This window comes from Perognathus longimembris, chromosome 6, assembly GCF_023159225.1.
Source record: "Perognathus longimembris pacificus isolate PPM17 chromosome 6, ASM2315922v1, whole genome shotgun sequence".
Lineage (NCBI taxonomy): Eukaryota > Metazoa > Chordata > Mammalia > Rodentia > Heteromyidae > Perognathus > Perognathus longimembris.
In genome coordinates, this window is record NC_063166.1 from 76,019,552 (window position 1) to 76,046,258 (window position 26,707).

The window sequence follows — 26,707 nt, forward strand, 5'->3', positions numbered from 1 at the left end:
TACTGCTGGTTCAGTGTCTGATGAGCCCTTCTCCCACTCAACCTCCCAGTCCCGCAGCCCATCACTTCGAGCACCAAAGGCAAGGTTTCCATCTAAGCCCAGAGTAGAACCAAGAGCGCAAGGGCTGGGATGTAGCTCAGTGGCAAAGCGCTTGCCTAGTAAGTGCAATGTCCTTGGTTTGATCCCCAGTACCAAAAAAAGCAAAAGACAAACAGAACCAAGAGCGCAGGGGGCCATCTAAGTGGACAGCACCTAGGAGGCCTAGTTTCTTTTGCAGACTCTGAATTTCCATTCACAGCCTCCATGGGGCTCTGGGGCCATTGCTGCCAAGCAGACTGCCCAGTGTGGCATCCCCAGTGCCCTTCCATTCTCTTCGCTACCCAAGTCACAGGCCCCAGAGCACACACCATGTGCTGCAACCACAGCAGCCACCAACTGCTTTATTGAGCACCAGATTTTGTTTTAGCATGAGTTGCCTGAGGAGGAGGTTTCAGCTGCATATTGCCCTTGGCATGTGACATGATGAGAGGACAGACAAGGCCTTGCAGGGGTCTGTGTGTCCACAGACAGGCACACAGCTATAAGAGCATCAGGAGCTGACTGTTGGCTCAGTCTTCCTGGAAGGAATAAAGGCCAGAGTGTCACCTGATCCCACGGAAGTAGGCATGTCATCTTCAGGGGTCCTGACCTGCTGGTCAGAGAAGGAGAAGTCAGCAACGCACAGCACCAGGGACAGCGTAAAAATCACAGAACTCCAAACCCAGGAAGGAACTCCCTTCCACAGGTGGCAGGACTGAGCCTTTGAGCAAGGGAGTACAGGCTGCCCAGGAAGGTAGGAACAGAGGAGCTGGCCCAGCTCCCTGCCCCTGGCTTCAGGCAGCCATGGTGACAGCCCCAGGTGGTGTGGACTGGCCATTGGGAAGTTTCCCCTCAGGCAAACAGTTTCACAGAAATAAGCCACTGCTGAGAGGTGGCCACCAGAGGGCCAGGCAGTCATCACACGTTCTTGGTGTTGCCCAAGAAGAGCTCTTGCTAGAAGTCTCAGAAAGCTAAGCGGGAGCCAGGGCAGGCGACTGGCCAGACCCAGGCAGGAGCATACCAGCCTCCTGGGGAGACATGTTGTAGTCTTTATAGAGCCGCTCGAGGAGCTCCTTCTTCTCATCCTCCGGGAGGAAGCTGGACTTTGCCGCATTGATGTTCTAGAAGGGCCAGAGAGGGAAACATGGAGCCAAAGCAAGGGGGGGGGCCCTTGGTGACCCAAGGACAGTCCCCACTCTTCACAGGACATGGCAGGGAATCCCGAGCCACATGGCAGCAAGCACCAGAGCAGTGCCACCTGCCACGTGACACCGATGTGGGCAGGAGGCCAGCCAAGCCCTGGAAGAATTCAGAGGGGTATGTGGGGACAGACTTGGGACACTGGAACCCAGGACTGAGACTCAGCCGAGGCTATAGAAACAGCTGAGCACACTTCAGGGAGAGGGTGTCCAGTGGGGGCACTGGACTGAAGCAAAGCCTAAACACCCGACTCAGAACATCTGACCCAGGTTAGGTTTGGACCGTTTTAGGCAGACTCCAGTAATCCTGAGGTTCCAAGCCCTGCATTGGGGCTCCACCCCCCAGGGCCAGGCATCAGGGTGACAGCCCACCCTCACTTACCAGCCGCTTAAACTCCTCTTCGGTAAAGCCCATGTCCCTTTTGGTCATCTGGTAGTCAGTGTTCAGGGTGGACTTGAAGATGAGAGGGTCATCCGTGTTGAGCGAGTAGTTAGCCCGGTCGTTCTTTAACCTGGGGAGGGGGAAAGGTTCCTTTCACCACCACCCAGCCCCCTTTATCCTCCCGCAGCCTCAGATCTGAAGGACTGGATCCTGGTACAGAAGAGACACAAATTCAGAGAACTCTGGGGACTTTTTCCAGAGCCACTCAGCTAGCAACTCACAGCTTAATGCCACAGTCCCTGAGCTTTTCCACTCAAGGCTATTACTTTACTACTTTGAGCCATTTAATTGGAGATAAGAGTGTCACCGACTTTTCTGCCCAGGCTGGCTTTGAACAGTGATCCTCAGATCTCAGCCTTCTTTGTGGTACTGGGGATAATAGAACCCAGGATGTTGTACTTGCTAGGCAAGTGCTTTGACACTGAGCTACATTCCCAACCCAACCCGGGATTTTTTTTTTTTTTTTTTTTTTGGTCAGTCATGGGGCTTGAACTCAAGGCCTGGACACTGTCTCTGAGCGTTCGCTCAAGGCTAGTGCTCTACCACTTTGAGCCACAGTTCTACTTCCTAACCCTGGATTCTTGGATCTAATGGCTCTTTCCTAGCTCCCTCCATCCTTGATTTGTGTGGCAGAATTGGACACTTCACTCCTCTTGGTCTTGTCCCTAGATCTCTATGACACCATACTTTTGGCTTTCCTTCTTTCTGTCCTTTAAATGTCACTGTCCTGGGTTCTATCCTAGACCTTCCCGCTTCACCACCTCCCACGTGTCTCCAAGAACCTCCACTTGGCAGGCACCACACCACACCACACCACATCACATGCTAAGCCAGGCCTGCTGGCTTGCCATCAGCAGAGCCTCAGAGCGCAGCCCCTCCACATGGCCTTGATTGACAGACCAGTGCCGCTCTGACCACTGTGAGTTCTTACTGCCTCAGAAGGCAGCTTTGCCTTCCTATTACCTGGTATCGTGTCCCAGGGCTCAGTTACTGAACAAAGAAGGGCCTGGGGCCTGGTTAGACATGGCATGGAATGAGGTCGTCTGGAAGATACTGTCCAGGGGCAAGCCTCAAGCTAGCACCCAGGCATGCCTAGTTGAACCAGGAGCACAGAACAGGAAACAAGATAGGAGTGTGGAAGTTTCACTCCGTGCCACTGTGGGACTGAGCGAGCTGTGGAGCCCCTAGCTCTGCTAATTAGGATGGAGGGGTGAGGGTGGCCAGTGTCCAGTTACAGTAAATGTAAGCATTTGTCGATGGGGGCAGTCACACCTGCTTTACAAGCAAAGAGACTTGGGAACTAAGACCCAGCCTGAGCTGGCGCCCAGGCCCTGCACTCCCCACATCCATGGCTTTCCAGGAACAAAACATCTCACCGAACAACTGCATGCTCCATTTTCGGGTCCCAGGCGCCTGTGAGGTAGCTGGACCAGGGGCAGATCTGCAAGAGCAGGTGTGTGTCTGGCACTGCGGATGGCACCCCCCACAGTGGCAGGGCCATCTGCCGTGCCACATTCTTGCCAGGTTGCACTGGCCCTGCTACTGCTGTGGCCTCTGAATCCTCTACTGTGAATGTCCACTGGCCAACCCCAGCACCCCCCTGCTTCTCCATCTTCAGGGACCAGCTTCTGTCTAGCAGAGACAGTGCCTCCCAGCCCCGGCCCCTTACCTCAAAGTGCATATTCTCCTTTCGCAGCCTCTGGTAAAGGGCCTCGTCCTCCAGGGTGTGGTAGCCATGTCCCAGCCTCTCAGTCTTGAGGACATCCACAGCCTGTGGTGAAGCAGAGAGGAGAGAGAGGGGTGAGCAGGAATGGAGGAAGCAAGAAGAAGGGGCCCCCTGGCCAGTGACTCCTCACCTCTCGCACCACCTCGGCAGAGCCCACTTCCCCAGCATGGACAGTGCGATGGATGCCATTCTCCACGGCCGCCTACAAGGACAAGAGCCATGTCAGGGGTCTCTGGGAAGTCCCCACCTCTGCCAGACTTCATGGCTAAGCATTGGCAGGCTTGACAGCCTGGGCTTCAACAGCACAGGGCAGCCTGGCCTTGATCCCCCTGGCATTTATCACATAGTCACTGAGTGCCAGGTGCTGTTTGAAAGTGTTTGTATACATGTTCTAGCACCCCTAAACATTATCACACCCATCTTACACAAAGGGGAATTGAAACTCACAAAATGTAATGGGACCAAAGCCAAACAGGAAGTATGGCACTTTCAAACCGGAAAACTAGGCCCAGAGGAGAGAGAATCTTATCCAAGGCCACACAGCAAGTCATAGGCAGACATAGTACCAACCAACACTCCCAATACCACATTCAGGCTTTTCTGTATATGACGTTCCAGACCCCCAACTCCAACAGAGACACACTTGGGGAGGGGGGTCAGAGTCCCACGCTGCCCATCCATGCATGTTCTCCCTACCAGCTCCTCCAGGGGAGCAAACCCCCTTCCACAGGCCCACCTTATAGGCCATCATGTGGCCGGGGAAGAGGCTGCTTCCTGCAATGGTCTCATCACCAGCCAGGTCGATGGCCACCACGGTGTTCTGATGGTACTTCTTACACAGCTCTAGCACCTCAAGGGACCAGCCTGTGGGGAGATGCCCAGGGCCCCATCAGCAGCACTGGTCCCCTGCTGGCTGTCCCACACCACTGCCCGAGGCCCAAACAAGACATAGGGCCAGCATCCCGTCTTCAGATACCGGCTGCTGTGTTCTAACCACATGGCTTTTGGCAGATTCTCTGCCTGAACCTCAGATTCCTCCTTCCCAGGGCCATGGCGAGACTGTGCCAAGGTCTGTATGGAGAGTACCAGGACAGAGCTGGGGCTAGCGAGTGACGGATAAGCTGCTTCCTCGCTCAGTGCCTGCGACACTCCCCGGGGCAGGCTCGCCGCGCCCTTACATGATGAGGAAACGCTGTAACTCTCACTATATTGCTGAGCCCCTAAAGTTACTCATGCATTTTTTTTCTTTTTTTTTCTTTTTGCCAGTCCTGGGCCTTGGACTCAGGGCCTGAGCACTGTCCCTGGCTTCTTTTTGCTCAAGGCTAGCACTCTGCCACTTGAGCCACAGCGCCACTTCTGGCCATTTTCTGTATATGTGGTGCTGGGGAATCGAACCCAGGGCTTCATGTATAGGAGGCAAGCGCTCTTGCCACTAGGCCATATCCCCAGCCCTACTCATGCATTTATAAAGAATGAACACAAGCTTTGTGCTTTCTTGGTTGAGGAACAAGAGGTTTCACCTTTCTCTGCCTTGGTTTCCCCATCTGTCAAATGGGAATAATCAGTGGTAGTCTCTGATGTAGGTAAATCTCTGCCCTCCTGGAACAGGCCCTTGGCTTTGATGCCTACCCATGCTTAGGGCAGAGGAAAGACATTAGATGAGGCCATCCTGGCACAAAGTGTAACGGAAGGGCAGAGAGGTGGCCTGACTTGCTCAAGGCTGCACAGAGGTTCAGAACCATGAAGCTCAAGCCATGGTGGTTTGGTCAATGTCCGTGGCCAGGAGACCCTTCAGCAAGCAGAGCTATGCAGAAACCTGTCCGTCCATGGCCCAGGGAGGGGGAGGCCAGGCCTCCAGTGTCTCCAGGGAAGACTGGGCTTGTATGCGTTTCAGTTGTTCAGGATCCTTTGGGTTTGAGTTTCCTGGAGGTCATGTGGCTGTCAAGGCCTTGTTTTCTGGGGGAAGAACAGTGTCGCCTGGAAGTGCTGAGTCTGCCTAAGAGGCCTGTGGTATTGTTTCAGGGGCACCAGAGGAGCCAGGCACAGACCCATGGGTGGACAGCCGGGCAGCACGGGCGGGTACTCACTGGGTTGGTGGCGCATGCAGCACAGGATGGACCGGACCTTGATATTGAAGGCCTGCTCCCCCTCCCGCAGGCCCTGGTTCACTAGGTCAACCACTTCGTCTGGGGTGAGATCCCCTCTGTGTGGGGAGAGGAAGAGGGTGAGGCACAAGGAAAGCTTGGGCCTGGGCCAGGGAAAGAACAAGTCTCCCTCCAGCCCTCCTAAGAGAAGACTGACAGAGATGCCCTCCCATCCTGGCGACCCCCGCCTTCTTCCTTAGCACTCGTTTGGACACTTCTAGACCCCGGTGTGGGGATGTCAGACACAGCCCTCCCCACCCCGGAATGAGGAGCATGGCTACGCTAAAGCCTGGTGGTCCCCACTTTCTGTATACATCAGAATTGAGATCTGAGGGGTTTAGGTAGGTGGGTGAGAATGGGCCAGACTCACTCCAGTGATAGGGTGGAGCAGGACTGTTAAAGACCAGCAGCAGGTTAATGCTCCTCACAGCAGGCAGAAGTATGGCATCGAGATACAGCCTTCTGCTTTTACCCAAGTTGAGGGGGGTGGTTCTTGTCTGTCTTAGAGCCAAGTGAGGCCCATCAGGGGCCACAAGTGAGAGTCAGGCTGTCCCCATCCCTCAGCAGCCTGCTACTTCCATGTCTGGCTTGGGCCACCCAGCCACACCCTCCACATAGCCCCTCCCATGACGGTCACTCACTCGGGCTGGTTCCAGGGGATGGGGTCCACTTTGGAGTTGGCCAGCAGGTGGGGGCTGTAGCGTACCTCCATGTATACCACACCCTCCTTGGCCTTCATTTCCACAATCTCATAGGCTATCCTTTTGATGGCCTCTCTGCAGCCCCTGGAAGAGAAGAAAGGGGTCGAGGGATCAACCTTCTCCAAGATCCTTGAGCAAAAGAGATTGTCCTCAAGCCTGGGCAGATCAGGTCTACTTCCGGTCCCAAGACCTCATTTCCCAGCCCCAAGCTTTGGGATCTGCTGGGTAAGCTGGGCAAGTCCTATCATTTCTACTTGCAATGACATGCCACCCCCACCCTCCCCGGACCTAATTGCCTTCTGTCTCTATGCCTGCCCCCATTCTCCCCCACGCAGCGGCTAGAACAAGCCTTTAACAATGCAAACCAGTAGCGAGGAGTGCTCTGTGGATGGACGATCTCCCAATCCTGGGTTTCATCTCCAGCAACACATACATACCCCCACCAATTATGTTTTTTTTTTTTTTTTGGCCAGTCCTGTGCCTTGAACTCAGGGCCTGAGCACTGTCCCTGGCTTCTTTTGCTCAAGGCTAGCACTCTGCCACTTGAGCCACAGCACCACTTCTGGCCGTTTTCTGTATATGTGGTGCTGGGGAATTGAACCCAGGGCTTCATGTATAGGAGGCAAGCACTCTTGCCACTAGGCCATATCCCCAGCCCTGATTGTTGTTTTTTTTAAGGTACTAAAGTATGTCCCTCATTTCCTCTGAGTCCTAGTGGCTTCCCACCCCTTAGATGTGAGAACAAACCAGCCAAACATCATAAACATCATCTAGGCCTGTGCTTGGCATGGAGGAGACAAATGCCTAGTGTTTTAGTTGTTAGGAATGAGTATGAGCGCCGGGAGGAAACCACAGAGTGAGCTGTACGGGTTTCCATCAGCACCAGCATAGATGAAAATCTAGTAGACCCAGTCTACTCCCATCCCAAAGAGTGAACACACCATGGGCCTCTGAGGACAGGGGAGGAAGAGCAGGAGGTGAGGCCCCTTGTGTTCAAGGTCCTGTGAACTGACATAGCAGCCTTGACTTTGACCATGGGGACACACGGAAATGTCGAAAAGTTTGGAAGCAAGGAGAAGCCTTGGGGCTCACAGGGTCAGGAGAGTTCCCTGTGGCACCCTGGAGTGCCCACTCCTGGGTCCTTTTCAGTGCCTAGCAATATTCCTCACCCGCCACAATAAGAAAACAGGAAGACAAGGGCCTGAATCCTTCTGTACTCTTGCCACCCCATCCTCTAGTCTCCCCCTCCTAGTATGAAGCCCTGAACTAGGGGCAGGATGTGGGGCACACTGACTGGCCCCGCCTGTCCGCGCCCCGGAGGTGTGTGGTTGTTTTGGGAGTGAGGCCCTGAAGAGCCCCACCTGCCTCAGTCCCTGGGGGCATGCTTGCTTGCACCGCCTCCCGGAAGAGGGATCCCGGTTAGCCCCGCCTGCCTTCTGGGTCCGGAAGTGGAAAGGCGGCTCTAGCTGGCCACACCTCCAGCCTTAAGACCATGTGCAGCAAGATGGCTGCCGGCAGTAACCTGGGGGCGGTCCTGCTAGTACTTAGGCCGCCCCTTAGGGAGGTCCCATGGCCTTCCGCCCTTGACTGACAGCTTGGACCGCCAATCATCGCCCCTGGCTAGGTATGTTACACCCTCCTCTTCCTGCTGCCATTGCCCATACTTAAGATCGGGTCCGCCCCACTAAAACTGAGAGCAGTCTTGAACCTCTCCTGAGTCGTCTGATTGTCCAACTGCCGGCGAAAGGTTGGGTTGGGCTGGGTGCGGGCCACTCTCGGCTCGTTACCTATTCTGGGTTCACACTCAGCAGGGTGCGCTTCCTTGCCTCTCCCGCTGGCTGGGAGAGCACCCGGGGTGCAGGGACCCCTGCACAGGAGACCTAGGTTCCGACCCTGCTCTCACCCTATGTCTTCCCTGAACCTCAATGTACCTGGACCAAGGGTTTCTTCTTTGATATCTTCGATGGTACCGTGGGATGGTATGACCTCTAGTGGGCCATGGCCCCAGGGGCCCAGCACATGCCGTCAGGGCATGAGGTCCCTTCTGCCCTGTGCCTTCTGCCTCTGGGTGGCATGAGAGATGGTAAGTACATGCAGGACCCCTGGTGGACAGGAAGCCTGCCTACATACGTGTGGGGCCCAGTCTGTCTGCTCAGCAGGGCCAAGGCAAGGGCAGCTATGTCTTTCAGACTGAGCCCAGGGACTGAATAGGAGCCAGGACCCCTCCTGTCTAATGTTTGACAGCCCTGGACTACCACCCTCCTTGCTGGTTTTTCACAACCCATGCTTGCCCTGTCCTGCAAACCTGACCTCAGATGTCACCCCTGAATATGACATCAATCCCACCAGCCTGCTTAGGCTGGCTACCCTTCCTCCTCCTGTGCCTCTTATTTCCCTATCCCTGGGCTTCTCACCAAGCTCCCCGAGCCCTAACTGCCAGATCTCTGATTCCTGCCTGCCTTGGGGCACTCTGCCTCATCCCAGAAGGCTTAAGGTGACATCAGGGTGATAAGATGTATGTCTGGCCAGCTGTGTGTCCTGAGACGGCTATCACCCTGTCCTGAACCTCTATTTCTATCTCGGCAATGTCAGCCAGATGCCAGTGGCTCATGCCAGCAATCCTAGCTACTCAGGAGGCTGAGATTGAGGACTGAAGTTCAAAGCCTTCCATGGCAGGAAAGTCCCTAAGACTCTTAAGTCCAATTAACCACCAAAAAGCTGGAAATGGAGCTATATCTCAAGTGGTAGAGTGTAGCCTTGAGTGAAAAAGCCTAAGGGACAGTGCCCAGGCCCTGAGTTCAAGCCCTAGTACTGGAACAGCAACAAAAATACAGGCAATGGGCTGGGAATATGGCCTAGTGGCAAGAGTGCTTGCCTTGTACACATGAAGCCCAGGGTTTGGTTCCCCAGCACTACATATATAGAAAACGGCCGGAAGTGGCGCTGTGGCTCAAGTGGCAGAGTGCTACTAGCCTTGAGCAAAAAGAAGCCAGGGACAGTGCTCAGGCCCCGAGTCCAAGGCCCAGGACTGGCAAAAAAAAAAAAAAAAAAGCAATATCTACCCTGTGAGGAAGTATGATTTAGGCAGCATATATGTCTATATGTCTAAAGATGTTCTGTTATTTTAAATGGAAGCCACGAGAGTCACTAGGCACACCAGGGCCCCGCCCCTACTGTCCATGGAGGGAGACATGGCCTTTGAAGCAAGAAGCACCTGCTAGGGTTAAACAGCTCTATTGTACATAGGGATAAACTGAGGCCTAGAAAGGGATAAGTAACTAATACTCTCATCACTCCGTGAAAGAGTCAGATTCTAGGATCTATCCATTTCCATATCGGGCCACTCCTCCATAGACGTAGAATGCATTTCAGCTCACTATAGCAACTTTTCATAAAGGAACACAAGGCCCAAAGGCAGTGGAGAGCTTCATTCCAGTTCCACCATGCATGGTGATGGCAAGGCTGGGCTTTCAGGGAGCCTCCCGCAGTACCCTATGCTAAGGGCCAGTTCTGGTCCTAGTCACAGGGATGGATACTGCCCCCCGACCTGGGGGTCGCAGGCCACTCACGCAATTACGGGCATGTAGATATTGAACTTGGTCAGGAAGTATGGGAGGCTGACTGGCTTGTCCATGACAATAATCTTCTGCAGCTCCTCTTCCGTGTCAGCTGGGAGGGGGATCCCTCTCTTCCTGTAAACAGAATTGAGGATGAAGGACCAGTCCAGGACCCAGCCAGGCCTGATGGGACAGGATGCAAGGACCCTGTGACCCAGCAGCAATATCTCCCATCTAACTCCTCCTTTCAACAGATAGGAAAACTAAGATCCAAGGCGAATAGAATCAGGACTGGAATCCTTCCAGGATGACTGCTGGCCCTAAGCCATGACAAGTCAGCATATCTTAAGGGGACAGCGAGGGGTGAAAGTTCACTTGTGTGCACACGTGTATGCATACGCATGCCCTTCACGGCTCTGGTGGGTTGATCCTTGGAGCCATGGTAAGTACCAGAGCAAGCCCACCCACTTCCTCCTCAGCCCCAGCAGCAAACAGAGCCGGCTGGACGGGTGCCCGCTCAGGGTTGACCAGGGGCAGTAGCCTAAGCATCACAATTTCTGGGGACAGGAGCTGCCACCAGGACTTCGCCTTCTGCTCTCCTTCTGGCTGGCACAGTGCAGTGGCCTGCTTGGCCCAGGGTGCGGCTCTGGAGTAGGACTTGCACACTGGCCACCTAGCTCAGGGACCTGTCCCCTCAACATGCCAGCCCCCAGCTCAGGAAGGTCGCTGGGACGGCCCTCTGGCTTGGAGGGCTCTGCTCGCTAGCAGTGTCTCTGCCTCCCCCCGTGGCCTCAGGAAGTGGGGTGTGAGCTGGCTCCACCCAGCTCCTGTGGCGGGGAAGATGTCTATTCACTGTCTTGAAGATAAGAGGGACAGCCATAGAGGTGCCCCTCATACCAGGGACATTCAGAAGCTGGGGTGGCTCAGGGCAGAGCGCCTGCTAAGCATGTGTGAGGCACTGGGTTTAATCCCCACTGCAAAAAATAAATAATAAAATATTTTCCTGCTAAATGCCTGTTCCCTAGCCCCCCCCCAGATATGTCCCTTTTCCCTTACCTGGTGGCCCCAGTTTCTATAGGTGCCCAATAGGCACCGCCAAGGCCACTCTGTCATACCCCTGCCAGCCAGCCTGCTGTGGCTGGGACCCCATAAGACACTACAGGGTTGATGGGGCACACAGAAGAAAGCTGCTTAGGGACCATGGAGACGAACTGGGTCTCCCAGTGCAGCAGGCCCCAGAGATATTGCCGGAGGCCTCATCCGGCCCTGAGGCCCTGCAGAGGCTGCAGGGGAGCCAGCTGCCAATGTGTTCCAGGACAGCGGCTCACACTACAGTCCTGTGGCCCGGCAGACTGGAAGGCCATCCTGTCAGAGGCAATGGAGGGACAAGGGTGGCTCAGAGCGGCCCAGTGACGGGAGGGGAGGGTGGCCAGACTCTATGGGCTTTGGACGTGGTAAAGGATTCTGAGGAGGAAGGAAGAAGCCCCTGGAAAGGGCAGGATCCCAGAGACTGAAAAAAGAAGAAATGAGGGCTGGGAATATGGCCTAGTGGCAAGAGCGCTTGCCTTTTATACATGAAGCCCTGGGTTCGATTCCTCAGCACCACATATATAGAAAAGGCCAGAAGAGGTGCTGTGACTCAAGTGGCAGAGTGCTAGCCTTGAGCAAAAAGAAGCCAGGGACAGTGCTCAGGGCCTGAGTCCAAGGCACAGGACTGGAAAAAAAAAAGAATGAAAAAAGAAGAAATGATGTGAAAAATCATGGAGATAGAGATGGCCCCTGGATTGAGCCTGGCTTGGTGTGGGGGACTACGGACCAGGGTCTCCCCTCATCCTTTCTTTCCTGGCCACCCCATCTAGACATCTATTTACAACCCCTTGCCTGCACATACTGCACCTGCCATGCCCCCCAGGGCCCACCAGGTGGCAGAGCCAAGGAAAAGCAGGCCACACTGGTGACTCCCTGACCTCCTCCTCTCACCTGGGACACCCTGGCCTTCCTGTCCCCACCAAGAAGTGCTCCATGACCCCTGAACACCAGTGCTCTGACTAGATCTCCTCTGGCTACCCCCCTCTAACCTTGGCAGGGCCTATGGCAATAGCTGGCAGCTCAAAGTGGCCAAAGGACAGGCAGAGATAAGGCAGAACCTTCGTGCCCCTCATTAGGGCCATAAGGTGCTGATTAATCATAGAATTATTAAGTGACATGTTCTAGGTCTGAGCTAACCTCTGGCTGCAGTGCTGACATGGACTTGGACCAGGACATTGGGTTCAAATCTCAGCCCTGGACTTGCCAAGTATGCATGTGTGAAGTAGGTGGTATGAGGAGTTGTTCAGTTAACCAGGAAAGTGCCGATGGCGTGGCTGTGCTACACAAATGACACCGATCACTTTAGTGGTAGCTTCCAAGGGCAAGGAGAGATCACCGGAAGTGTAGCAAGCTGGAGGAGGTGGGCTTACCAGAACTCTCCGGGGGTCTTGGAGTTGAGAGTGAACTACTTCCCTCCCAAGGGGCAGGAACATCTGAGCGGATCCTCAGTGAGGGTACAGTGTTTCAATCAGTGCCAGAGCTAGTGAGTCCTTGCAGCTCCCCACTCACAAGTGTGGGGCGCAATAGGGGGACTCATCTCCCCAGCAGCTCCAGAGGAGGAGGGCTGCGATCACTCTCGGTCTATACTGGCTCAGTCATCAAGAGTCAGTGTCTCCACAGATCATTTCTCCTGGCCCAGAGCTGGCTTGATTCCCACAGGGCCCCTGGAAGGACCTGGGGGGGGGGCCCCTGGTATTCTCCAGGGGCCCCTAGGAGGAGCTACAGGCCCCCCTAAACCCTGGGGGGGGCAGGTCTTGTCTGTGGACTTACTTGGCATAGTATAAGATGGTTTTAACCTTGATGGATCCATCCAGGTGGACATGAAGCTCCACCTGTAAGACAGCAGAGAGAAAGGGAGGGGGAGAGGTAGAAAGAGAGAGAGAGAGAGACCCCTTGGGGTTAGCTAATAGCAACATTATGATGACAGCCACCTTCTCCTGGACCCTTAGCTTATACCCTTCACACACACTATGTTTTAGTCTCACCTGAGGGGTGAGTTAAACTCTATCTCATTTACAGACAAGGACACTGAGATTCAGAGAGATGAAATGTCTTGCCCAACATCACACAGCAAGTAAGTAACCACTTGAATCGCAGATGAAAAATTGAGAACCAGAATTCACACTCAAGTCCAATCCCAAAGCTTTTGCTCTTGACCAGCTTAAAGTGCTCCAGCCTCCGCTCTCATCCGTGTCACTAACCGGACTCTTAAGTTTGACTGATAGGATTAATGGCAGATCCCTGAGCTAGGGACTATCTATAATGCATTACAACAGTCAGGCTCTGGGCTGGGGATGTAACTCTATGGTGGGGGGCGAATGCTTAGCAGATGCAAGGCCCCAAATAAAGGAATAATTGAACGATATCAGATCCATTTTCAGAAGCAGGTGCTACTGGAGTCTAGTTGATCAGAAATCAATATTTGGCAACACAAGATCTTTAAAATATTCTAGAAAGGGTTGCCAGTACTTAGGCATTATTTTTCCCCTCTTTTTTTTGTGTGTGTGCTAATACTGGGGCTTGAACTCAGGGCCTGAGTGCTGTACCTTAGCTTTTTCACTCAAGGTTGGTGTTCTACCACTTAAGCCATACCTCCACTCTGTTTTTTTTGGTGGTTAAAGTTAAGAGTCTCACAGACTTTCCTGTCTAGGCTGGTTTTGACCCGGAATCCTCAGATCTCAGACTCCTGAGTAGTTAGGATTACAGGCATAGCCACGGGTGCCTAGCCACTTGGGCATCGGGATGACCACCTCCTGCATGCCCCCGCTCCATCGCAGCACCTTGTGTGTAAGGCTATGGCTAGCCGGGTCTGGTGGCTCGTGCCTGCAGTCCTAGCTAGTCAGGAGGCTGAGATCTGAGGATATAGCTCGAAGACAGCCTAGGCAGGAAAGTCTTTGAGACTCTCATCTCCAATAAATTACTTAGAAAAAGCCAAAAGTGGCACTGTGGCTCAAGTGGTAGAGCACTGACCTTGAGAAAAAGAATCTCAGGGACAACCACACCCAGGCCCTGAGGTCAAGCCCCAGGACTGCCTACTCCAACCTCCCCCCAAAAAGCCAAAGCTGTGTATAAACAGAGTCTAGCTTAACTCCCAGCTCTTCTGGTAATGGTTTATATGATCTCAGACAAGTTGCATAACCTCACTGAGCCTCAATTTTCTTAAATAAAAACAAGAAGCAATTACATCTCCCTGTCCAAGAGTGGTTGTAAGGATTTAAAAAAGACAGTGGTGGTGGGTAGGTATAGTTTAAGGAAAGAATTCCTTCATCTCAGCCAGGATGTGTGCCATGATAAGAGCAGTACAGCTGGTTCTCTCCCATGAACCACAGGACCTTTCCCAGGCCAGGAGATCCAGAAAACTCTCAACAGCCGTCTCTGCCAGGGTGGAGTTGTCTCTTGACACTGTTGACCCAGATAAACAATCTGGCTAGCAGAGGAGCCACTGGGGAGATGGTGGCCCAAGCTATCTCAAGATCACCCACAGGACGTGCTTCCTGTAGGAGAAACTCAGTCCAGGCAGGGCCTCCTATGGGGAGACCTGGGAGCAACCAGATCTCTCCTGCAAGCAGCCACCCAGCTGGCCCCAGACAGAGCGCTCCTCACATCAGAGCTGGGGATCAAGTTCGTTGTCAAGAGCCCTGACCAAGGGAGTCCAAGTCCCACTCGGCCAAAGGTATATTGAATTCTCAAAGTGAGTTCAGCACATTTTGGAATGCCCAAGCTCCTAGCTTTCAGAACTGACTGGCAGCCAGCAGTGTGAGCAACAGGGAGTGGCCTCTCCTCCTTGAGTCTCTAGTGCTATGGGGAAGATCTCACCAGAGGCAGGGAGGGGCTGTGGCTAAGGGAGCATCTCACAGTGAGGATTGGCATCCTGGCTCTTCCCCCTCTCAGCTTGAGTGACCTGAAAAAGCCATGTCATTTCATGGTCTCTGTGTCCCTCCGCTGCTACCCAGAGAACAAAGCCCTTCTTCCCTGGGCTTTGCAAGGCTCAGTCTCATGAATGGCCATAAAGCATTAGGAACAGAGAAAATGCTCAATATATGTCACCTCTGAGTCTTGCACATGACAAAAAGTTGGGGAGCCCCCTGTTGGGTCCTGGAGATGCCTAGGACAAAGTCCTGTCCTGTAGCCCATGGTCCAGCAGGCAGGGAGGAACACCAAGAAAATGTTACGTCCAGAAACACAGTCCTGGGCTGGGAATATGGCCTAGTGGCAAGAGTGCTCGCCTCCTATACATGAGGCCCTGGGTTCAATTCCCCAGCACCACATATATAGAAAACGGCCAGATGTGGCACTGTGGCACAAGTGGCAGAGTACTAGCCTTGAGCAAAAAGAAGCCAGGGACAGTGCTCAGGCCCTGAGTCCAAGGTCCACGACTGGCAAAAAAAAAAAAAAAGAAACACAGTCCCGGGGCTGGGAATATGGCCTAGTGGCAAGAGTGCTTGCCTCCTACAAATGAAGCTCTGGGTTCGATTCCCCAGCACCACATATATGGAAAATGGCCAGAAGGGGCGCTGTGGCTCAGGTGGCAGAGTGCTAGCCTTGAGCGGGAGGAAGCCAGGGAAGGTGCTCAGTCCCTGAGTCCAAGGCCCAGGACTGGCCAAAACAAAACAAAACAAAAAACAGAAACACAGTCCCAAACCAAGAGGATCTCTCTGGAAAGCACCATTGTGGCCAGAAAGGCAGGGGCTACAGGCCAGGAATGCCTGTGCTACTGGAGACGCCGGGAATGGGCAGATGCCCTGCAGACTGAGGCTCCTCCCTGGTACCTGCTGGTACCTTGATGGTGGACTTGTAGCTTCTAGACCTGGGAGGGAATAAATCTCTACCTGGTACATGGTAATGAGTGAGGGCAGCCAAAAGAAACCCGCACTTGGCAAACTCTGCCAAGTCCCCAGTGCCTGGGTCCACCCCGGTGTGCACATATGTATTTGTATTTTTGTAGTGTTGAGGATTAGACCTGGGGCTTGAGCATGCTAGTCATGCTCTCTACCACTGAGCGACGCCTCTCTTTGTTTTTGGGGGTGGGGCAGTACTGAAGTTAGACTCAATCTCACACTTGCTAGGCAGGTACTTTTGCCACTTGAATCCTTTCTGCTTGAGTCATTTTTCAGATAGGGCCTTACACTTTCTGCCCGTGGTTGGCCTTCCAGGTAGCTGGGATGATCGAGGCTCACCACCGCACTGGCTTGTTTGTTGAGATGAGGGTCTTGCTAACTTTTTACCTGAGCTGGTCTTAAAACGGAAACTTTCTTATCTCTACCATCCAAGTAGCTAGGATCACAGACACGAACCACCAAGCCCAGACCTTTGTATAAACCCATCCTCTTTTTAAACATGCAGTCTGGAGTGAGAACAGTAGTCTAGAAAATCAGTCTAGAGGCCTAAACATGGGCAAAAGCCTCGTCGGAAGATAAGAATAGACCTGCAAAAAGCAGAGAAAAGCTTTGATTCTTTTCATGAATTTTATCCTGAAATGAGGACCACGTGGCCTGGAAGGAGCCTGGCTCTGTGGCACACACCTGAAATACCAGCACTCAGGAAGCTTGAGGCAGAAGGCTTGAGAGTTCAAGACTAGCCTGAGCTACCTTGTACAAAACAAAGGGCGTTGGGCTGGGAATATGGCCTAGTGGCAAGAGTGCTTGCCTCCTACACATGAAGCTCTGGGTTCGATTCCCCAGCACCATATATATGGAAAAATGGCCAGAGGGGGCGCTGTGGCTCAGGTGGCAGCGGGAAGAAGCCAGGGAACATACATGCTCAGGCCCTGAGTCCAAGGCCCAGGACTGGCCAAAAAAAAAAAACCAAACCAAAAACAAACCAAAGGGCGTAGAAGGAGGCTGGAGAGAGGTGTGTGTGTGGAGAGCTGTTTCCTGGAGGTAGGAACAGCTTGGCCACATATGAAGGATGACAGAGGAGCTACGTCAGGTTGCTGGGGGGGGGGGGTGCGGACGGGTGTCACTGGGGCAGCTGCCCCCCGTTGAAGGGCACAATAGGTCTGTATGGCTGCTTCCAGGGAAAACAAAACATTTAAACGTCCATGCAGGACCCCACAGACTGCCCCATCCTCCCGGGCCTTGATGACCATGAGAAGTGGAAGCCCTGTTGGAGGCTGGTGATGAGCGGGTGTGAGCCAGGACTTCCTGCATCAGGTTGGCGGGAGCTGCTCACACTGGGGCTGTCTATTCCCAGAGCACAAGCAAACACGTCTTTCTGAACTCAGTCACAGGACTGCAAGAAGACACGGAACGAAGAGCTTCAAGTTGGAGAACTTCACACCGGAAAGGAGAGCAATGGGGAAAAGAGTGCATGAGGAAGAGACACAGAGAGTCAGCCATGGAGAAGCCCAGAGAGGGAGAAGGGTGCCAAGCGGGGCCACTGCAAGGTGCTCAGCATCTCAATCAGGAAGCAGGCCGGGCATTGCCTAGAGACCTAGCTCATGGCTGCAGTAAAAGACTTCAAACACAAACAGTTTGAATCGGGGTGGCGTGTTTTAAAAGCTTTTCCTGGCTGCTGGGTGGGGAGCTGGCTGGAAAGAATCCTGAACAGGAGACAGCGCTCGTGAGGGGTCCAGATGGGGGCTGAACATGTGAGCAAGACTCGCCCCATCTGAATTGAGTAGGTGTCAGCAGGCAGAGCCTCCCAGGCAGCGGTGCAGGGAAGGTCTCCAACAGCCTGGGCAGGCCACAAGCTCCTCCGGTGCTGACCACTGTGACCCGCAGGTCTCAGTCACCCGGGGGAGAGGCAGAATTGCGAGTCACCTCAATAGGTGGCATGAACTCTGGCGAGCTTCCCATAGAACATTCTAGAAAGCTGCCACCGAAAAATCTGCCCACACACCCTAGATGAACTTTGGGTACAAGCTTGTGGACTGGGGTGGGCCCCTGCCCTCCTGGTGCTATTCTGTATAAACAAGCAGCAGGAGCCTCTAATACCTGAATGTATGCTATGCATGTCTTACCTCATCCTTAGAATCACAAAGGGAGTGTGTGTGTGTGTGTGTGTGTGTGTGTGTGTGTATGTATATGCATGTTGGGGTTTGAACTCAAGGCCTGAGTGTTCTCCCTTAGCTTTGTCACTTAAGGCTGGTGCTCTACCACTCGAGCCACAGCTCCACTTCTGGTTTTTTGCTGGTTCATTGGAGATATAAGTCTCTCAGATTTGTCTGCCTGGGCTGGCCTTGAGCCATGATCCTCAGATCTCAGCCTCCTAAGTGGCAAGGATTACAGATGGGAGTCACCAGCACCCAGCTTCATTGTCATTTTACAGGTGAGGAAATGGAGGCTCAAAGAATTATCAAAAGACCCAATCAGTCCAGAGTCTGAACCCAGGCTTGGTTCTTGAACTCCTTGTCTACAGAGGAACAGACAGGAACAACATGGCAGTAGTAATGATCAATAATAGAGCTTCGTGCTAATCACCAGACTTGATCTCATTGAATCCAGACGCCTAGGCACGGTGCACACTAGCCCTAGTGGCAGATGGGGAAATGAGCTTGCTAAGCTCCACTTACAGGAGTTCAAGGACCTTCCCGGGGTGACACAGAGTGAAGGGGGAGGAGCAAGGTTGAAATCCAAGTCCTTCCACCTCGAAGCCCAAGTCTTGCCCACAGCCACAGCCCTGCCCTGGCGCCAAGCCCGTGAGTGACTTTCTGACCTTGCTGGAGAAGAATCACTTCCCTGGCACTTGCCCTCTGTGCGGTTGATGCAGAGCTGGGAAGGCTGTGAGGAGGGCCGGAAGTGCTCCCAGGGCCATGTGAACAGGAAACTAACTACCTCAGTGATCACCAGACATTTAATATGTGCCTGGCACTGAAGAAAAGCACTGAGTCTTGGCTTTCAAAAACTTTCTTGGCAGTGCCTAGCGACAGGTGTAGCGGGGCACGCCTTTCATCCCAGCTACACAGGAGGCATAAACAGGAGGATCACAGTCACAGGCCAGCCTGGCACAAACGCAAGGTCCAGCTGGGTAGGCAGTTCACGCTTACCATCCTAGATATTTGGGGAGCAGAGGGTTAGAAGGATTGTAGCTTGAGGCCAGCCCAAGAGAAACATTCTCAAGACCCCATGCCTACCAATAGTTGGGCACAATCCTGTGCCCCTATCACTCGGGTGATGAAGACAACTGAGATCAGGAGGGTCAAGGTTCTGGGCTAGGCCTGGCGAAGAAAAGTCTGTGAGACTCCATCCTAACAGAAAGAAAGTGGGCGTGGTGCTACATGCCTGTCATCCCAGCTACAGTGGAAAGCCCCAAATAGGAGGAATCCTGGTCCAGCTGCAGGCCCAAGGAAACCCAAATCCGTACCTTAAAACAACCAGTGCAAGAGAGAGAGAGAGAGAGAGAGGTGTAGCTCAGAAGAAGAGTACCTGCCTAGCAAGTGGGAGGTCCTGAGCTCAAACCCTCGCAACACACACACACACACACACACACACACACACACACACACACGCACACACACACACACACACACCCTACAATACCCTACCTGGAAAAAAAAATAAAGCAAAAAGGGACTGGGGGCAGGGCTGCTCAAGAGCTTAATTAAGGCCTGAATTCAAGCCACAATATGGCCAAGAGCAGTGTAGTAGGTCGGCATCTCCAGGTGAGTCCCTTGACCAGCTACTTCCAGATCTGTCTCAGGTAAGACTCAGGCAGCAAGACTGGCTGCCTCCGGAGCAAGCGCAAGCAGACACCCTCTCTTCAGGCATCCAGGCCCTGCACGCACTGCTGTTCTGCTTCCACTCCCCTGGCTTCTTTCTCATTTATATAACTTGTCTGTCTCCCATTAGCAGTTCCTGTTGTACCTGCAGTGTCTAGCACAGCAAAATGCGCATTCTCCTTCCCAGTCCTCCATCAGCCGAGGCTGAGACCATGCTGACCTCCCCACCCTGGGTCTGGCAGGGTCCGCTGTAGCCCTCAGCACCCCCATTTCTAGCTCTGCTCTTAGCAATGAACTTGGTGGCACAGGGCTCAGTGCTGGATGCCCCCGGGGTCTCTCAGCTGACTTTTAGGATGAGGCCAGGAAATAGCATCCCTGAGCCAACAAACATTTCAACTCCACCTCCTGCAGGGAGCCCTCCAAGCTCTGGCCTACTTGGGTGCAGTGTAGAAGGGGCTGAGCAGTCTCCCACTGTCTTGTGCTCCTGGAGGGTGGGGGTGGGGAGGCTGATGGGGCCCTCGCTGCTATGCATCAGCTCCTCAGAGGCCTCCCACACCGCCAGGTAAGTCTTCACCTGAGAAAACTCACCCGGGCAATAAGCTGGGAACTCAGCCCAGTCAGCCCACTTTACAGATGACAAGACTGAAGCTCGGAGAGATAAGGAAACCTACCTTAGGTCATGAAAAGACTAATGAGTGTCACAGACTGCTGAACCCCATAGCCAGGAAGTCGTGTGACCTTAAAGCTGGAAGTGTTCGCCCTTGTGACAGGTTCTTTGCCTCCTACCCAGCGAGGTACTGAGCTGGCACTGTTGCTGCCGCTCAAGAGCAGCGGTGGCTGGCAAGCTGGCATGGCTCCAGGCCTGCGCCTGGTGTTTGAGAGATAAGAACAGGTATGATTCCTATGGGGCAGGGGGAAAGCTGACGTACAGGGAAGTAAAACTCATTCAGGCTCTCCTGCTTCAAAAGCAGGTCAGGGGGCTGGGAATGTGGCCTAGAGGTAGAGTGCTTGCCTCGTATACATGATGCCCTGGGTTCGATTCCTCGACACCACATAAATAGAAAAAGCCAGAAGTGGCACTGTGGTTCAAGTGGTAGAGTGCTAGCCTCGAGCAAAACAAAACAAAAAGCAGGTCAGAACTCAAGCGCAGGGCCCAAGTTCAATTCCTGTCGCATACCACAAAGACTGCCCAACCCTGCAGCGGTTCTGAGCACGTGGGGCTGATTTGCTTCGCCCCTAAAGCAGCATCACACCTTAGTTTGGGCTCCCCTGGTGGACTCTTCCCCCTTGTCCAAGAGCAGAGCATCATGGTGTCCTTACTTGAGACACGCGAATGGATGGCCAAGTCTCTCCTAACTCACGGAGAGGGCCTCTCATGCTGACATTGGAGACTGAACCTGGAGGCTAGCTGGCCTCCCTGCCTCCCTGTGTGACCACAGGCCTCTTACCCTCTCTGGTTCTTCCTTCCTCTTCTGTCAAACAATGAAACGTAATCTTCATCACTCCCCTCCCCCCAAAACATGAGTCAAAATGGGTAAGGCAGGCTCTTCCCAGGGGCATTTTGGCTTCAGCAGGTGGCTGTGGTAACAGAAAGGCACCGAGAGCCCAGAGCGGCGCACCCAGGGGCTTTGTCTCAGGAAGCCAAGAAGGGAGAGCAACACTACAGGTGGCAAGGCCTGCCAGGGTCCTTGCAGCCCCCAGGAAGGAAACACACACCCAAGGACCCACTGCCGCCCTCCAGGCACTGGAGAAGAGCAACAGGCACAACTGTTTCCCCCCCGAAGCCCCAGGACACTGGCGTCTCCACTCCATCATGCCAAGGAGGAGGCTGAGATTCAGATCTGTTGTCTGAGTTCCTATAGTTACCAAGCAGGGAGGCAGGGATGGAATCCCTTCTTGTCTGTCTGAAGGCCCAGACCGAGATACCTGCCAGGGCAGCAGCCCTGATTCTGACACCACCCCCGCCCCCACCCCCCCAGCTCCAAGCCACAGTAGGAATGGCAAATCAGCAAAGCAGTTAAACTGCTGGCTTAGTGGATCCGGGTTCAAGTCTGTGCTGTCACTTTGACCACTTCCCTTTCTCCACAGTCAATTTCCTTCTACGTAAATGAAGATAACAGAACATACCCCAGCGGGCTGATGGGAGCATAAAATACATCACTGCATGCAAAGCAGCTAGCACAGTGCCTAGTACAGAGTGAGCATTCAAATGTGAGGGAAATAAAGGCACACTTGTGTTTTAGGTAGCCCCGGTGCCCTGTGAAAGAAGAAGAGACAGTTAAGAAACTAAGTCTCCCCAAGCTGGCCAGCTTTTTCCAAGATGTAAAAACCTTGGGGAGACTTAGGCCAGGCCCTTCCTTCACCTCGCTAGTTCTCAAGTTCTGTGAGTGGGGATGAACCCAGCTGGATGAATCACCCAAGATTCCAGACGTAAGTTGCTGAAGGCACCTAGGATCCATCCCTGTGCCCAAGGTGGTCAGAGTTGCTACAGCAACCACAAGACTAGCATTGCTGATAATGCTCTACCACTTGAGAGGCATGGTCCTGGTTGATTTTGCTTTATTATTTTCTTTTAATATAGGGCCCAGTTTTCAAACAGGGTTTCATGTTTTTGCTCATGTGGGCCTGGAACATGATTCTCCTATTTTATGCCTTTGGTGTAGCTGGGATGATAGCTGTGTGATACCATGCCCAGATTTATTGGTTGAGATGAGGCCTCACTTACTTTCTGCTCGGACTAAACTTGAACCACAATCCTACTAATCTCCATCTCTTGTGTTGTTGGGCATATAGAGAGTATAGTCCTGCACTTCCTTCTTAAAGCTGACCAAGTCTTGGCAGGTAATGGATATGAGAAGCTAAAAAGAATACAGCAAAGGCCCAGGAGGTGGGTGCTGGCACCTCCATTCCCCAAAGTCCAGTAGAGCTAGCTTAGGAGAGATGGTTAAGGGCATGGGATTTTTTTTTTCCTGAAGTGTGATCTCATTATGTAGCTAAAGTTGGTCTGGAACTCAAAATCCTCCGACCCCAATCGCTGATAGCAGAGATTACAGGCTTACGCCACGGCAACTGGTTTGTGGGTGTAGATTTTGAAGCCAGTATTCTCTGGGCTCAACTCCCAATTTGGCTACTTCCTCCTTGTGCGATCTTGAGCCTCGCTAAGCTCTCTGTGTCTGTCTACACATTGGTAAATAGGGATGACACTTGGCTGCTTCTTAGGGTCATTTCCAGGATCAAATGGACTTAGGTAGTTACTGTGTTTAGGTAGGAGAACAGCCGGCCTTCAGTAAATTCCAGATAGTGATACAAAGAGTTACACTCAACAAACAGTACAAGAAATGTATCCAGGTATGAAACTGTAACTTCTCTGTACATCAGTTTAACAATAAAAATTTTTAAAAAATAACAACAACAAAAAAAAACTCCCAGAGTTACACTCATGAGCTGACTGCCCACAGCTAGCTAGGTTACAGTGGCTCCTTCCTACATTCCCAGCCGGCTAAAGCAGCATTCCTTCCCCATGATAGTAGATTTGTCAGAGGAGACGCTATCTTTACGTTCAAGCATCACTGATTAGCATCCAGATACCCCTGTGACCTACCCTTGCAGGCCCATTCCCTAGGTGAGGCTCTGGGGAAGAAAAGACCCATCAGCATGAATCAGTTGAGAGGACTAGCCAAGGCCCCCAAACTCAGGGGTCATGGTCACATTACCTCCTCTAGAGCTGCTCCCCAAGTATCCCAGGTTCAAACGGGAGCACACAGCAAGTGCTGATGAACTGTAATCAGCTGCCACCTCCCTAAGTCCAGGATCTCCATCTATTGTATTCCCATTAGGGAAAGTGGTTCCCACCCAAGGGCAGAGTCCTGAGCAGGCAAGGAAGCACTAATAAGAGTCCCGGGCTGGGGATATGGCCTAGTGGCAAGAGAGCTTGCCTCATATACATGAAGCCCTGGGTTCAATTCCCCAGCACCACATATAAAGAAAACGGCCAGAAGTGGCGCTGTGGCTCAAGTGGCAGAGTGCTAGCCTTGAACAAAAAGAAGCCAGGGACAGTGCTCAGGCCCCGAGTCCAAGCCCCAGGACTGGCCTAAAAAAAAAAAAAAAAAAGAGTCTCAGGGCATCCAGACAAGATGTAAGGGGGCACGGATGGGGCCAGAGGGTTAGCCCCACTTCCCTCAGGGAGTAGGGGAGTACTTTCTCCGGTCAGGGCATGGGTAGTGGGGGCCCAGGCCTGCCCACTCCCCCTCCCTCTTGGGCTAGATTCTTATCAATCCGGACTGTGAAGTCTGTCGCCTAGCCTATATCTACCACCGTAAATTGAGGCTGACAACCTCTGACTCCTCCCCCGGGCACCCCAGTCTCACACCTTGTTGACCAATAAACTCTGCTTGGCTGACTCCAGGGCCCTGCCCTGCCCAGGACAGAATCTGAAAGTGCGCAAAGCCGGCCACGTGCGCCCAGACTCTCCTTAATTCCCGGGTTCCCAAGATGCTACAGCTAGCTAGTGGGTGGAGAAACCACCGGGCTCTGCCTCAGGGCCATTGGCTGTGTCTGGCTATGCCCACCCCCCTCCCAGGAAAGCCTACCATCGGTGTCCGGAGGCCCAGGGCCCCCCGCGTGGGGAGGGGGCCTTGCCCCAGCTCCCCGGGGCCGGGGAGAGCCGTGCGCTGCTGCCAACCTCACTCGTGGTTCCCACGGGCGCAGCCACAAACCGGGGTTTCCTGGCGCTGGCAAAGCCACCCAGATGCTGAAGTACAAAGCTGCTTTCGCGCTCTCACTCGGGTCCCCGTGGAGGGGGGCCCCGGGGGGCTCCACCACCCCTCCCCGAGGCCCGTGGACGTCAGGCCCCCCAGCCCGGGCTCACACAGATGCTGGGCGCCACGGCACGAGGTGCCCATTGGGCAGCCGGCGAGGCTGAGACCCAGATGGCAGCAGGACAGGGGCCGGGGCAGAACTGGAGGCCGGCCACGGAGCCTCCGGGTTCTGGGCGCTCCCAGCCCCACTGTCGCTGGTTGAATAGGCTGGGGGGCGAGCCAGAGCCGGAGCCGAGAGCCAAAGCCCCCGCAAGAGCCCCCGCGTGCTGCTGGGGTGGGGATGCGTGGGCCTGGGACCCCCCGACCCTGGGGAACCCAGGAGCAGGACCCTCCTGCGTCCCGGAGCCCCGGCCCGTGCTCACTTTGGAATTGTCGAAGGCCACCGTCTGGCTCATGGTGCGCAGCGTGCGTCCCGGCGCGGCTCGCCCTGCCGAAGCTCGCGGAGTCTCCGCCGGAGCAGTGTCGGGTCCGCGTCCCCGGGGGCCCTGGAGGACCGAGGCCGGCCCAGCGGCTCTGTTATCGGGCCGGGCTCCGCCCCGCCCGCCCGGCCCCGCCCACCAGAACTAACCACGCCCACAACCACGCCCCGATCCCGGCCACGCCCCCCGCAAAAGGGCCCCGCCTACCCGGGCCTCGGCGGAGCCCCCGCCCAGCATTTCCTGGAATTGTGGATGCCCCAGACCTTGTGGGCCGCTGCGCCCCCGAAAACTCCGGCCGAGCCGCCTGTGCTCTGCCCCCTCCCGGCTCCTCCAGCCACCCCGACGACGCTTCGGCTGCCGCCCGGACGCCTACTGAGTGCCGGCCCGAGCTGGAGGCCGGGAACCGTGCGGCTCCGAAGCCTCCCGAGTTGGGCTCCACCCGGCAGAAATGACCAATTAGGGCGCTTTAGTGAGGCCCCAGCTGGGATCGAGGGGCTGCCGGAAACCGTCCGGTGAAGGGGTAGGGGCTGCAGGGTGAAGCCAAAGAGTCCCCCCTCCCCCCCATGCCCCGGGAGAGGACGGCCATCCTCTGTGACCAGGAATGACAGGCCACCCGGTGGGCTGGAGAGTCAGGGAGAGGGGGACACAGTAACCCCGAGAACCCTTACCAGGGCGTGTAACATGTTCGGGCCAGCGCTGCTCAGAATGAGAGCAGTGCAGACAGCCCAAAATGCTCACCCACAGGCAGGTGAGTAAGCAGGAGGGGGACTATTCACACCATGGACTATTAGACAGCAGTGATACCGAGAAAACTCCAGCCTCAACCCTCGGCTGGTCTACTCAGAAACAATGTTGAGTGAAGGTGGGGGGGAGGGGACAGTAATTGCACTACAGAGCAACCTCTATATTATATGAAAGCTCAGGGAAAGAAGCAGCAGGCTTGGCTGTGAGTGGATTTGAATCTGACTCTGGAATCTGCGTTGTTCACCCAATTACCGTATCCTCTGTTGTGACATTCTGGTCCCTCTCGGAAGTCAGTCTCACTGCTTGCTTAGCCTGTTCCCCCAGAGCCTAGCCACCCGGATGACTTGTTAGTCCATTAGAAGTTGGACAACAACTCCTTTGTTATTCCTCTCTGCGTAATGGAGTCTTAGTCCCCCCCCCCAAGCTCTTGGGCTCCATTTGACAGTGGAAATCACATTACTGGACTTACTTCCCCTTGGGGATCCTCCTGCAGCTTCCATTTAGGTCTCTGGAACATTCTCTTTGGAACCTGATCTGCTACAAGAGGTCATCCTCCCCTTAAAGAGTCCACATTCAACCACTGAAGTCCTCAGTCTAGCTGAGCCTTTCCTTTCAGACCCCCTCCCTTCCTTACACACATCAGACATGTTATCCAGGCCATGCTGGACCCTCTAGACTAGCTTCCAGCTGGAAACCTGACTTCAGTCAATAGCATGTAGAACAGACTGAGCTTACCCGGCTAAGCTCAGTCCAAACACCTGATGCACAGAACTGTGATATCTCTGCATCTCAGTTTCCTATCCTGGCACCTGAGAAAACCTTTCCCAGATCCTAGACTAAGGGAAATCTGCTTTCTAGGCAGGTGAGATAACAAGGAGATAGCTAGACCGTGAACCTCAGGAGCGGGCCCTACCCTTGCCTGTGGGTTTCTGGCTGTCTAGTTGGCAGTGAGCATAGACAGATCATGCTTAGTCATGAGGGCAACTGTCTCTCTACTAAGGTCTTGGTTCCTGGCAGGCCTACCTCCCCATGCAGGTTCCTTCTTCTCCAGGTCCCCTCTTCTCCCTTATCTAAGGCAATAGCTCCTCTCATTTTTCATTCCACCTCCCATTGCTGCCTTCCCTGCACTCCA

The 26,707-nt window shown here is 54.0% G+C and overlaps 1 protein-coding gene across 4 annotated transcripts; it reads right to left on the minus strand.

Annotated features, from left to right (window-relative positions):
- Nucleotides 1-411: 411 nt before the first annotated feature.
- Nucleotides 412-26,707, minus strand: Ada (adenosine deaminase). Of its 4 annotated transcripts, none has more exons than XM_048349480.1 (12): nucleotides 26,599-26,707; nucleotides 12,707-12,768; nucleotides 9,860-9,982; nucleotides 6,231-6,374; nucleotides 5,533-5,648; nucleotides 4,182-4,309; nucleotides 3,576-3,647; nucleotides 3,389-3,490; nucleotides 3,096-3,160; nucleotides 1,660-1,789; nucleotides 1,100-1,199; nucleotides 412-691 (listed from the first exon to the last, which is right to left on the minus strand). In XM_048349480.1, the coding sequence occupies exons 1-12, from the start codon at nucleotides 26,665-26,667 to the stop codon at nucleotides 675-677; spliced, it is 1,128 nt and encodes a 375-aa protein (XP_048205437.1). In that variant the 5' UTR covers nucleotides 26,668-26,707; the 3' UTR covers nucleotides 412-674. The 4 variants fall into 4 exon arrangements, with proteins under 4 accessions (XP_048205437.1, XP_048205439.1, XP_048205436.1 ...); XM_048349482.1 differs by having other exon boundaries at nucleotides 412-688; nucleotides 26,599-26,706; XM_048349479.1 differs by lacking the exon at nucleotides 412-691 and having other exon boundaries at nucleotides 877-1,199; nucleotides 26,599-26,705.